Raw genomic sequence first — 13,986 nt, 5'->3', positions numbered from 1 at the left:
ATTCCTGCTACGGACCCAGAGAAAATACCTGCTCAGATGAAAAACTCTCAGGACAAGTGCGAAGAAAATCTCCCACAGGAACTAAAGGCAACCATAACCCTTTTTCACACTGACTGTCAAGCACTGGTCTCTGCAGTTTTCTAACAAATACAGTAAAGCTTGTTTAAATACACATACAAGCAAGAAAAATAATGCACTACAGTTCTCTCCCCAGAAATAGGACAAAACTAACAATGACTGACATGCAGTGGATGAACTGATACCCTTCCTGAACGAGCTATTTAATTATTAATGTGGTGTTAGCGTGCAGAATGAAAGAAAAAGATTTTTTTTTCTTCTTTATGAATATACTTTGCAAAGAATCATGGAGATAAACTTCCTAAAAAAAGAATAAAAAAAAAAAAAAAAAAAATCAAACTATGAATGAGCTCTGCATATGCAGCAGTTACAACAGCTCTGACAATCCAGTAATAACACCAAAGAGTATTTCTGAAATCCTGTTTCATCTTCTGAAAGATTTTTTGAAAGCTACCATGAAAAAATTATCCAAAACCTGTTTCTTGACCTTAAAGATGTTGCAGTCATTTCCAGCCTAACTGCAAGTAAACATCAGATATTCAATATAAAGGATTTCTTACCATACAATGGAGACCATATGCAAAAGCTGACAAGTGGACTGAACAGATTTTTCTTCTATCAGCAAGGATCAGTGGAATCAGGTTCCTTCAACTCCATTAACTTTTTTAAGGTAACTTGATGTGTCTACCTCTAACACTGAGCTAACTGAAAATACTTTTAAACAGGCTGTTTATTAAAACAGAATAGAATTGATAAAATTAAACCACAGTGCACAATATAGAAAGTGTAACTTCTATTGGGCATTCTGCACAGCTGTCACAGGTTGCAAGCACACCATCCTCTCAAGTATTCTGGTTGTGACTAGGCAGAAGATGAAGTGCTCCAGAGACCGCTTCCAGATTTTAGCAGTGTACACCAACCCCATATTAGAAATTAATCTGTAAACAATGTGCAGCAACACAGAAGGACAGAATTCTGACTGTAACACCAGGAAGCTACAGGCTACTTGAGATACCATGATATAAAGCACAAGAACAGAGAACCTTTAAATTTTTCCCTTGCATTAACTGTACTTAGGAAGCATTTCTTCCCTCTCAGCTTTGCTTTCCCCAAGAACACGCATTTGTACTACTTTGGAAGGAAATCTGAATCTGTTTTTCTCATTCCTCTAGTATAAAAACATGCTTAGTAGACAAGTTACTTGTAAACATGATACATAATTACATGTCTTTTTAATCAGATAGCCTCTGAATTATGAAGAAAAACTCCAACACCCAACAGTCTTAACTGCTTCTGCTATTGATCAACATCCTCAAAACCAGAACAGTTCTTTTTGCCCGCTCAAGTAACAAAGCAAGGGTGAAGATGACATACGTGGTATATTCCAACATTGCACACTTGCGTTCCAGATTGTGTTTATCCACTGCTGAGTCTTGTTCCATTTCTACATCTAGTGCAGTCTCCTCCCCTTGAAGGTTACTTCTCTTTGAACGAGGACAGCGGACAACTCCTAGGCATACAAATAGTTTTGACTATCAGCATGAGAAGTCAGACTTCAAGCCATTTTCAATCCACCCTGCTGTGGCAAACTATTGCTCCCAGACAATACTAACATTTTTACCACTTCTCAATAGAGGCTAAATGTTGTTCCAGTTAACTTCCAGTAGAAAGCACTACCTTGTCCAAAATTATATTCAGGGCAGAACTAATGGGAGGCTGGTACCCTTTCTAAAGCTTTTTTTGATGCACATGGCAACCAGCTAAGAGAACAAAACATTGGAAACGACAAAACAGAGTCTGGGTCAAGTTTTAGGAAAGAAGGAAGAATTGTAGTATGAACAGAATAAACGGTAAAGGTGCTAAGAAGCTACAGTTATACCATACCCAACGGTGTATTAAGGCAGACACACTGCAAATCAAACCAGAAGTTTTCCACATCCTGCATGGTATTCAAAACATACAAGCGTCTCTCAAATGGGCGGCTACTTTGAGCCAGGTTATAGTGCGGGTCACAGATAGTGGTATCAACAATCACAGCATTTTTCTTCATATACACAAAGACCTGTCAAATACAGTATATTTCAGGCTGGTAGGTAAAAAATAAACAATCATCAGAATTTCCTAATATACAGGACATACAACTTAATGTAGTTTAGGACTGTGGAGCATTTTCTCAGTCTTCGCTGTTTTGAGACAGTACTCTGACAGAAGATGTACCCCTTCCCATCCTATAGCACTGCACTCCCAAACTCCCCTTGCCAGCAATCCAGATATATTGTTTCTAGATTTAGAACAGTTTATTTTTGCTCTTGTGCACAGGATATTTCAAGTTTCCAAGAGAGTGACTATTTCCTATAAGCTCTCATTCAGGACTTGAACAGATGTGTGCTGGGGCCTAATTATCTTTTTTATCCTCATAAACTTTATGTTCTGACTGCTATCTCCTTTGCATGTGCTCTCTATTTACAAAAAGATGTGTATGAACGTAACTGTTTTACTCTGATCATTGACTTTATTCTGTGTCACCCCCCCAATGCCTAATGCCCCAATGGAAAAGAATGTGGTGTGCTTATTTTTCATAAAGTGCTGCCGGTCTGGAACCTCCTCAATCATTATTGTGTGCAGTGTTCAGCATCATACATTACAGTAGTGTCTTTCTAGAGAAAGACGTAAAAATTATCTGCACTCCTTGCAATATGTCACTTGGATTTTCATGTTTGTATATACATCTGAAACATCAGGAATTTTACTTAACTATTTAAGGTAATTACAACCCCCAAATCTTGCATTTATTTCACTGGACAAAAATAATGAGGAATAATGGCTAAATTGAAAAAGAAAAAAAAAATTACCTGGTCTTTGTCTTGAAACTTCTCTGTTGGGCCAAACTGTATCAGTCCCATATAACATAATCTTTGAAGGTTTTCTACCACTGAAAAGATGTACCTCCTGCAGCAATATTAGAGGTATTACAATCAGCATTCATGAAAACATTAAAAATTATACCAGAAAACACACCATTTTCATGCAGCAACCATAGAATCATAGAATGGTTTGGGCTGGAAAGGTAAGATCATCTAGTTCCAACCCCCCTGCCATGGGCAGGGACACCTTGCACTAAACCATGTTACCCAAGGCTCTGTCCAACCTGGCCTTGAACACCCCCAGGGAGGGAGCATTCACAACTTCCTTGGGCAACCCATTCTGGTGCCTCACCACCCTTACTGTAAAGAACTTCTTCCTTGTATCTAATCTAAACTTCCCCTGTTTAAGTTTGAACGAATCACCCCTTGTCCTACCACCAGAGTCCCTAATGAAGAGTCCCTCCCCAGCCTCCTTGTAGGCCCCCTACAGATACTGGAAGGCTGCTATGAGGTCTCCATGCAGTCTTCTCTTTTCCAGGCTGAACAGCCCCAACTTCCTCAGCCTGTCTTCACACCAGAGGTGCTCCAGCCCCCTTATTGTCCTCGTGGCCTTCCTCTGGACTTGCTCCAACAGCTCCATGTCATTTTTACATTGAGGACACCATAAGTTTCAGGAAACCACTGCTTTTTTGTAATATCCCAAAGCTCAAGATCTCCTCAAATCACAAACTCAAGTTAGTATTTTAGACAAATACTAACTAAAATTTTGCTGGCAAAGAGCAAAATTAGCCAGAAGTACCACATAGAAATGAGTTAGACCAGGTCAGAACACCAGCAGATCTGCAGACAACTTAGTGTTATGAAAATAAGACACGAGTAAGAAAACATGATTGCTAAACATGGGCTGATAAGACTTCACATATGTACATATAAAGAAATGGGCAATGATTCCTGTAGTTAAGGTTGTCTAGAATTACTGCTCCAAGAAACCACTTTCAGTTGCTTATAGCTTTGGCAGAGCAAAAAGTGCAACATTTCCCATGCTGTGTATCTACTTATATAGCAAAATTATGGAATTTGCAGAAAAACTTCTGCAAGGTCTAGTTTCTGACAGATTTGTTAAAAAATTTGCTTTGCCCACATGTAACTTCACGAAGATTTACGTTTTTCTAGGCAGTTGATGAGAATGGTATTTTGACAGGAGCTTTCTCTGGGGGTCAGATGATTTGACAAGCCTAGAAATGTTGAAGCAAATTTGGCTGAGTTAGAAGTTGTAATGGGGACGGGGGGAAGAGGGGGAGAGAGGGGAGACAAGCTGGTTATATGCCGTACCATTTTGCATAAACCTATCAGATGGAGCCCACAGATTTCAGAAAATACCATAAATCTAGTTTCCTTGTTACTAAGATTTAGCAAGCAATAGGTTAGGAAAAACCTATTAGCAAACCTGTGCTAACCACAAGTCTGGACAGCTGATACTGTCTAGCACTATTCACTCACCAATGACACATCTGCAGGTTTGCAAAGCATTGCACCCAATTCCAACCACCCAAATCCCTACCCTTAGTAACAACTTTCTGGGGAAAAGTAACACAGTACTGTTAATGCTCCATCCTGGCAGTGTTCAAGGCCAGGTTGGACAGAGCCTTGGGTGACATGGTCTAGTGCAACGTGTCCCTGCTCGTGGCGGGGGGTTGGAACTAGATGATCTTAAGGTCCTTTCCAACCCAAACCATTCTATGATTCTATAATTCCACATACTCAAATCATAGAATCATAGAATAGTTAGGGTTGGAATCACTTTCCTTTAATGTTGATTCCCCTTCCTATCTCCAGTCCAATCTCAATTTTCAAATCTCCTAGATGAGGAATGACAAACAATGTCAGATGTGCCTCTGAAAGCCTGGGTAGAAACTGAATGGTATGTATAAGGCTGGAACCAAATGGTACGTATGAGACTGGAACTGGGAAACATGCCGTCTTCTGGAAGTTTTATGAAAGACAGCAACATTTAGACTCTATTAAATTCTTAATTTAGCAGCAGTCAGGAGTGTGTTTTATACAGAGTAACATCCTGCTGATGAGTTATGAAGGACAGAACCTCCCAGCTCTCAAACACTGCCTGACAGCATGCATGAATATTGGTTTAGTTTCTTATTACCTTCTATTTGAGAGAGAAAAATGCAATTTGGCACACTCTTCTTAGAAGATTGATGATCCTTGTCTTAAGTAACAAAGTTGTCTTTGACACAAACAGGAAATAACTGATAAAACAGTCAACCACTGTTGTTTCATCCCTAGAGCCATTTACTTTGACTCATCTTCTTACCTTTTGTAGAGAAGCTGCTGTCGGACTGACCTTGGAAGACATCGGATCAGAATGTGCTTTTTTAGGGGGTCATTTAAAAAGTCTTCCAGACCATCCACCTAGAATTATTTCAGAAGTTAATAAAAATGCAAAATATAACTATCCTTTAAAGTTTCAACTTCTGCTACCAGAACTGTCTACTGAAATATTTTCTAAGCAAATGTTACTGCTTTTGTAAAATGCTTAAACATTATTCTTGTTAATCAACGAGGCAGAAGATTCAGTGAGATTATAAAAAGCTCTCTGAAAAATACTAGCTTAAGAATTTGCAGTGTTACAGGCCTATACATTTTTTTCAGTGTGGCTGTAAAAGCCACTAACTTTTCTGTGAAAGACTATCAGGAACTAAGTGAACTCCAATGACTAGTATTTAAAACAGAAAAAGAGGATATTTGCTACTGCTTATAAGTATAGTTGATATCACCCGACTTCAAAAACGAACATGAAACAAAAAAGCACTATACCTTGTAGCTGACTTGTACTATCTGAACAAAGACTGAGAGAGGCAAACAGAGGAGAATGTCACTAACAAGAGCCCATCCAAATCCAAACTCTCTGTGAATCGGGAGAGGAGGGACATAGCGCATCCATGATTCATCATCCACATACACTAGGAGCAAGAAGACTGACTGGCTTAGATTCAGACAGGACAAACCTGTTACAGTTGCACTAATAGTGAAAGCAGAATAGTGAAGCAGAACATACTAGTCTGAAAATCTACAACAACCTGAAAATTATCTAAACCATTGATTTTCAATCTTTCTTTAAGTACCTTTTCACCTTTTTTCAGTGTTGAACCATGCCAAAGTCTGTAGTAAAGTCAAGATGTGCCACTTCTTACCTGTTTGATTAGACAACTCCACTTCAGCCTCCTGTGCTGAGATTTCTGGTTTCACCACAGTTGTCATAATTTCTAATGTCCCATCTGGTTGTGCTTCAACTACAGCTGCATTCACATCCAGCCCTTGTTTGCTGCCTTTTTTCTCTCCATCACTACCTCCTTTTTGGTGCGTTCCATTTAAAGGATGTCCATAAATTAAGTACCAGAGAAACATGTGGACCATTTTTAAACGGGGCATTTTGGGAAGAAAGCCAAGAGAACGCCCAAGTCCTGGAACTGGGAGGGAAGATGAAGTACCAAACAGAAATAAAGAGAGGATTAGAACAGGAGAAACAGCTACCTCTGCAAAACTGATGTGAAGAAACTGGAAGGAAAGATGAGCAGTTCAAAGTAGGTAAGTTACAAATATTAAGTTACAAGTAGCAGTGAGTACAAATACTCCAGTTTGTAATTGTAAAAAAATAAGCAGCTAAGAAAACACTGAGTAGTGAGACTACTTTAATGTAAACTGAGTATTTCTTCTATAAATAAATAAACACACCCCCTACTTGTATCTTAGGAGAGCCCAACATCTGCAAGTGATTATTAATAATAAAATGGAAAGTGAAAGATGACAGAAAAAAACCACATTAGCTGTACCTGTAACGGGGTGATAGTTCTTTAGCTGTGTTACACCCAATTTGTCATCAGTTCTTCTTGTCCGATTGTTATCAGCTTTACACGAGCTTTCTTGCGTTTCTCCTGAATCAGGAACTGCCTCTTGCCCCAGATTTTCTTCATCAGCCTGGTCCCGGGATGGTGTCTGGGGAACTTTAATCCTGTATTAAAACCACACAGCACTTAGGTAAAAATTAAGCAGAGTTCAATCCCTCTTCTTTCCCAACTTCAGGTGGTATTAAGCATCAGAATTGTGCTTCAATTCCTCTGTCGCTAAAGAGCAGCTCTTTCTTTTCTTTTGCTTACTTTGTGTTTATTTCCTCTGCATATTTTTGCGTGTCCTAGATAAGCCAAATTCCCCACAAGCCATCCAAACCATTGCTGCCACTTGCCTGTTTGCAGTGCTTGAATTGGAGATTCGGAAACGCACCTGCTCAATGGCACTTTTTACAAGGGGATCGTTGGGACTCACTGAAGGATGCACAACAAACTCTGCCTGTTCAGAGCAGCAGAAAACAAACGACAGGTACTTATGGAGATATTGGCTCTTAACCAGCTACATAAATTATCAGAGATTAACAGACATATAATTAACAGTAGCCACAGTGAATGAATCCTATGAAGGTTTAATAATTCACAGAATATTAACACTTTCAGATGAAAACTCCCATTGCTACTTTGCATTAAGCAAGACGCCATACCATGATCTCTGTACCAATAAACTGTTAATGTAATTTCTAAAACCTCAGGTTTTTTAATTTTTAAAATCTGAACTATTTGGGCAACAAACACGTCAATTGCAAATATTAGACTGAAAGGGATAAATGAAAAGCCATACCTCAGAAGGCCAAACTAATACATATTGGTGATGAAAGTACAGACACAATTCAGATGAGATTTCATATATGCCCTACAGTAATTGTGCAGCAGGTAATTTTCAATAGGTTCTCTGCCCACTTATGAACATTTCACACTAAAGTTACAATGACAAGCCTCAGCTCTACAACTGACATTTACAGACATTTTACAAACCTCAGTAACAGTGGATTTTGTTTTTAAAAAAAAAAAAAAAACAGATCATGTTTATAAATTTCAACTCAGAAGCTAACTTCTGGATTTCTCATATACTGTTGGCTTTCAAAAGGGGATTAAATAAAATTGTGTTGCAGCCTGACAGTGCAGGGAGAGAACCATGAGTTGCATAACTAATAAGCAGCAGAACCTTTCAGAAAGGAGATTCAGAGACTGTGATCTCTGGACTATTCTTTGGTCTCACATTTATCTGCAGCACAATAATTGAAAGAACTAATCAGGTTTGCACACTAGCTTTGTTTGGGACATGTAGCTTCCAGGCAGCTTGACTGTGGGTTCTGCTACAAAAAGTGAAGCCATCCATGTACTTCAGTAAAAAGGCCAAAAACATTTCGATAAATCAGAAGGTTGTGAGAAAAGCTGCTGTGGCTTCAAGGGTTTGTGTAGTCACCTTTTTACTAACTCCATCTTGAATGACTGTAGTACGATAGACTCTGAGGAGTCCTTCTCGCGCAAGCTTCTGTACCAGTCGTATGATAGACTTTTTGCAGCATTTGGTGGAGACACCTTCTTGCTTCTCTTGATCCATCACCATTTTCTGAAGTCTAGAAGATGCAAAAAAATACCTTGCGTTTTAAGCCCAGCAATGCTCCAAACTGCCTAAGCAGTTTGTTAGAGCATGTGGGGTGAATGGGTATTTCCCTACTTCTAGCAACTACTGCTCACTCTTCCCTTTTTCTGTAAATAACTACTAACTTAGCTTTACATTTCAGCTGTAGTTTCCTTGTAATCAAGCTCTTCTTTTTTAGGTCAGAACTGCTCTTCTTACGACAGCAGATTCTCAATGCCTGATTTCTCCATCTATGTCTATAATGTAATTATGAATCCAGGCTCCCTAAGGCCAGGAAAGGCTACAGCTTTTTTAGGAGGTGATTAAACATATGCACTTTATGTTTCCATTTGTGAGCTCAGTTCAGCTTGGGGCATCCAGAGCTCAGAAATTACACGTGTTAACAATACAGATACACATACTCCATCATTTGAAGCCAGCTCATTTCTTCCTTTGCAGCAGCCTGCAGCAGGTCGCTCACACCCTACTCTCCTATTGCTTGCTTTTATTCACTTTTCCACATCCTGATAACTAACATAATTGGAGTGAGGACCCAGCAAATTTCCTTCACAGAGATTGGGGAAGGGCAGAACATTCGCTGGTGCCGAGGGAACTTTGAGCTACCTGTTGGTAGCACTGAAGAGGAAAGCAAAGAGCTGAGCTATTTTCTGGGCTCATGCTTGGATAAGACTATATCAGTGGGTAATGAGGCTGGTGCCAGAAGACAAGGCTCTAATTTTATAATACTCTGCAACTGAACTATGTAACAGAAGGTTTCAAAATTCTCAAACCAGAGGAGAATAAGGCCATGTTTTCTTTCTATAATTCCTACACTAAATTCCTGCCAATTTGGAAGCTGGGACTCCAGGAGAGCACCAGAATTTTGACTTCTCTTTGGTGGCGAATCTTAGAAGACCGAAAGACATTATAACATTCAGTGAAGTATCTTTAATCCAGACAAGGCAAGTCAGGAGAAGACACAGAACTGTACCACTTGAAACTGCAAAGAAAAGCAAATTTTCAGGACCCTGATAGAATCCTGGTGACCAATGATGACTGACTGACATCATAAGCCTCTACAGTCCAAGATGGAGTAAAACACAACCGATTTTTGAAACCATGCAGAGATAAACCTATGCAGATGACAGAATCCTCAAGCAGGGAAGTGCTGTATCTTACTAAGTGGCCCCAAGCACTGGCGTATTGTGAACAGAGAAAAACATTCTCCAATCTCTGTTTATGGGACATACACCCTATAAAAACTCACTTGTGTAATTATCTGCAAAGAACTATTACTGCTTCCAAACAGCTGTTTTAATTTTTAAGATTCAGTATAACTGCAGCCCCCCACACCTTCCATGTGCCATCACCTCCAACTTTATAGCCTAAAGTGCCATCAGGAACAAGAAATGGCACCACTGGAATAAGCACACAGATTGCTTGCAGAAGTAGTGCTGCTGCTACCAAAATGCCTCAGCCCCCCCCGGACACTGTTTTCAGAGGGACTCACGTGAACAAGCTTTCAATTAGCCGGAGGTTTCGAACAGCTTCCACAATGAGATTGCGGCGCTTCAGCAGCCTGTATGTTTCATGAGATCTCTCCACTGCAGTAGCTTTGGAACGCTTTTCCTTCTTTTGGCCACACATCTTCTAGTGCACAGTATGGACAAAATACAAAATTTTACATCAACTGTTCAATGTCTTCAGCCTAAGGTTGGTTCCTCCCACAGCAGCGACTGAAATTCAGAGTTTTGATGTACTTATTTGCGACAAACTAGTCAGATGAGGATTACCTTTTATCTCCCTATCACAGGCAGGAAAACAGACCAGATGATACGTACCACTTGCGTGCACAGGCAGACATTAAGTGATGACATGCATTAAGTCAACACATGGACTTTGGAGAGCACAGGGAACTAACCCAGAACTGTATTTTGGATATTGACCTTCCTATCTTATAACTATAATGCAGCCAAAATATGAATATACTTTGACACTGAATTAGAAAAACCCCAAAACCAAACAAAACAACAACAAAAAAATCATGAACCCCCCACACACAACCAAAAATAGAAAAAAACCCCAATCCTATAAATTAATACAAAACTATAGCTTGAAGGCTTGCTGTTAAAAGTGCATAACTTAGCTCAGATAGCTGTGCCAACAAGAAGGTACTCAGACATGGGATCTTACCTTAGGGTCTTCAAGTCTGACCTCCTCCACCACAGCCACATCCCCATCTTCATCAGTGGAATGAGCACAGGTGGACAGATTGGACTCCTGCTTTACAGTTTCCAAAGCAGAACTCTCACCCAAAACACTGTCTGGGAGCTCATCAGGCTCTTCAAGAATCGGAGGGGAAGGCAGCTTCTTCCCCTGAGGCTTCACAGCTGTTGGCTTTGAGCCTGGTTTAAAAGCAAACAGCCTTGTAATTGTTCTGCTCTCACAGTTCTCTGTAAATGTTCGGTTTCTCTCGCTATAAAAGGCATTTCCCCCATCCACAGTGCAGGTAACTGCACTTAAAAGCATTCTGCTACATTTTTCACCTATTCTTCTACCCTGCTGGAAGCAGTGGTTTGACAATGAATGACTGCATTCAGCCTTCAAAAGGAAAAGTTTTTAAAAAGTGAACTCCCTGTCATCAGGTAATTCTCTCCATGCAGAAGCCTCTTCACAGGCAGGCATAGAAGACCATGAAAGGCCAGATTAGCTTATATAGAAACTGCTGTCTGAAGAAAGGAGAGTTTCTGTCACAAAGATTCTCAAGTTCTGCGAGAAGCCTGACTTTCCTGACTCAAAGCAGAATGAGGACAAGGATTTAGTATTACTCCAAAGATAATCTACAAAAGAAATGGTGACTTGTTCTCCTCTTTTCCCTGGGAGTTTCTAAGGTAAGTTATAGGAACATTCAAATAGTTAAAATAAAGAAAACTAAAAAATAAACCATCATATCCTCTTAAAAGTATGTCCCAAAAGGCTGGTAGCTTTCACATTAAGATATTGCAAATAGCTAAAGAAAAAGGTGAAGCAATTAGCTTCATGGAACAAGACATTTGTTACAATATGTTTAGGCAAGTAAGGCTATGGGGTCAAGGCATCCCAAGCCTATTGCTGCTGAAAGCAGTTAGTTACCATCTTATCTGGTCCCAGACATATTACTCTACATACCCTCATCCCACTTGAAGGTTTGCATCAGTACATGAATAAATACATTTTGCACACTCTAAGGCTCAATACCAGACATTTCCAACTGAAAAAAAAACCAACCCCAACTCTGTTGCTAAAAGGGGAAGTTAACTGGCTGCTCTGTCAGCTCCTGTGCTATTTCCCACACCTAAGATGACATTTACATACCCAGTCGAATGAAATGATGTGTTTTAATGAGGCAGAGCCTGCCTTTTTCCTTAGTGAGGAAGAAATAAAATATTTCAAGACAGACAAAATGTGTTCAAGTCCATTTTAAAGTCTTCAAGGACTTTAAAAGCTAAAGCTCTATGAAGATGGTGCTCTCTGACAGGCACAGCCTGAGCTGTAAGATATTCTGAAAAACAGAGTCCATGACAGATACCTTCTCAGTTCATCACAGAACACCCAAGACAGATACAAAATTTACCCAAGGATGCAGTTCTCCCAGCAGCATAAGCCAACCTGACTGCTAGCTACCACGGTCTACCCACTATGTTGGTTTTTAGCCACCCCGTCCTGCCTCCTTTCTTGCAACAGTTTCAGAATTTGTCTGAGCCTCTGAAGAATCATTTCAGCCCTTTACATCATGAGAAAGAAAAGTGAACATCCGAGCAGCACAGTGTGTGAGCCCATTTCATTTGCATGGGGAAATGGGGAGAAATGGTACAGGGGTAAGGAGAAGCAAATTATCCTGTCAGTGATTAGTGATAATCAGAAACGCTATTTGGTACACAAACACCAGAGCACACTTCAGCCCTGAGAATCTCCAGAGATTAATACACTTAAGAGAATCCAAAAATGTAACAATTTAGGAGGAAGAGAACATAAAAAACCCCACGGAAATAATCAAGTGCAAAGATAAATCTATGCAGTTTATCTTTGTACATGTATTTCCAAAAGCTTTAATAGAAGCTTATAGCATTTTTTTTTCTTTAATAAAAGGATCCACAAGAAAAACGCAGGGTTCCCCCAAATTTCAAAGTCATGCTCTACCTTTAGCTGGTGTTGACTGATGGGTATCATCTTGGACACTTAATTTCAACAGAGAACCAGAGTTGGCCTTCTGACCTTTTCCTCTCTTCTTGCCATCTTTCCCTTCTTCTTCATTGTCAGACTCGGAGACCAAGGTATCGTCTTCTCCTGGAGACACATCTTCTGCAGGTGGGGAATCTTCTGGCCCCAGAGCCAAAGTAACAGTAGCTAGCTGCTCACTTCTAGCCTTCTCTCTCTCAAACTGACGGTTTAAATCACTCTCCTCTGCAAAAATGTATGAAATATACTTCGTTGTCCTTTGCCGACCTTCATCTTCCATAAAACCCTAAGGGAATAGGTGGAACGTTATTTTTCTACCTTCTCCATTCTTGCAGTGTTCTCCAACATCAACTGTGGGAAAATTTTGTAACTGCTCTTGACTCACACCAAAAGATATCATGTTATTCTCCTTTTTTTTTCCCCTAAATAACAAAAATGTTGACTAACCTTAACATACAGAAAACACCAAGCTTGAAAAAGAAATAAATCTGCATTACCTGCATACTAGAATGAAATGCCTACGGTATGTGGGATGTAGAAAAGTCTAAGGAAGAACAAGCTATATGTATTCAGACTAGAATGGGAAATTTTTAGATATTCTATATTTTTTTTTAATTTTAATTCTACAGAACTTTTTACCAAATGACAAACTCTTAGTAAAAATATTCTCTATTGATGGGAGATAGCAATTATCCTGCCTTTGTGAAAAGGGGCAGATGGGTGCATGGGAGAAATGACAGCTGAATTTTGTTTCAACAAAATTCATCTTGTTCAAATAAAAAAAAAGTAATATCTGAAAATAAGGAGTTTAATCACCATAACCTCTAAAAAAAGAAACCGTTTTATTCCAGAATTTATGGGTATTTTCAAAAAGCAAGTAGATTAATGATTTTAAAAGTACAAAGGGTCTCCAAGAAGACCTTTCAGTAAAGAATCTTGCAAAATAGAAGTTGTCTTGTAGCCAAAAATTAAGCAAAGAGGCTGCTTTGAGTTGAGAGACACCTCCATGAAGTAATAGCCACCAGGTGACCTGGGTTACCGCTGACTGTACAGTGAATTACTTAGGTAAGTGATTGGGACCAGGTGAGGCAGGGCTGAAGCCCTTATCTCTGCCCCATCTCTTTTTGGGGGGCAGACCTGTGTCAAGGTGCTGGGAACAGTGCTTCTCTGGAATGCTGTGAAGCAGCATCCAGCAGAATCCCACCAGCTGCTGTGGATCACCAGAATGTGTGCCCCGTACAGACAGAAAATACGGGGCCATGTGCATTTTTCCCCATGATTTTTACTACTTAAGCATCCAGTCACAAACTGACGTAAA

General features: G+C 39.7%; 1 protein-coding gene across 1 annotated transcript in view; it reads right to left on the bottom strand.

The window, feature by feature from the left end:
- Window positions 1-13,986, bottom strand: part of GTF3C1 (general transcription factor IIIC, polypeptide 1, alpha 220kDa) — a gene marked incomplete at its 5' end in the record, with an annotated part of 39,609 nt that overhangs the window by 17,891 nt on the left and 7,732 nt on the right. Inside the window, 12 exons of the mRNA XM_010021047.1 lie at window positions 1,453-1,588; window positions 1,963-2,140; window positions 2,931-3,027; window positions 5,272-5,369; window positions 5,775-5,920; window positions 6,152-6,427; window positions 6,791-6,969; window positions 7,201-7,304; window positions 8,292-8,445; window positions 9,961-10,097; window positions 10,644-10,855; window positions 12,630-12,954. Coding sequence (XP_010019349.1) covers window positions 1,453-1,588; window positions 1,963-2,140; window positions 2,931-3,027; window positions 5,272-5,369; window positions 5,775-5,920; window positions 6,152-6,427; window positions 6,791-6,969; window positions 7,201-7,304; window positions 8,292-8,445; window positions 9,961-10,097; window positions 10,644-10,855; window positions 12,630-12,954 — 2,042 coding nt within the window. The remainder of the gene's footprint in view (window positions 1-1,452; window positions 1,589-1,962; window positions 2,141-2,930; window positions 3,028-5,271; window positions 5,370-5,774; window positions 5,921-6,151; window positions 6,428-6,790; window positions 6,970-7,200; window positions 7,305-8,291; window positions 8,446-9,960; window positions 10,098-10,643; window positions 10,856-12,629; window positions 12,955-13,986) is intronic.

This window comes from Nestor notabilis, unplaced genomic scaffold (genome assembly GCF_000696875.1).
Source record: "Nestor notabilis isolate BGI_N333 unplaced genomic scaffold, ASM69687v1 scaffold21468, whole genome shotgun sequence".
In the NCBI taxonomy this organism is placed as follows: domain Eukaryota; kingdom Metazoa; phylum Chordata; class Aves; order Psittaciformes; family Psittacidae; genus Nestor; species Nestor notabilis.
The sequence above is the reverse complement of the archived record's forward strand: the minus strand, read 5'-3'. Positions and strand labels throughout refer to the sequence as shown.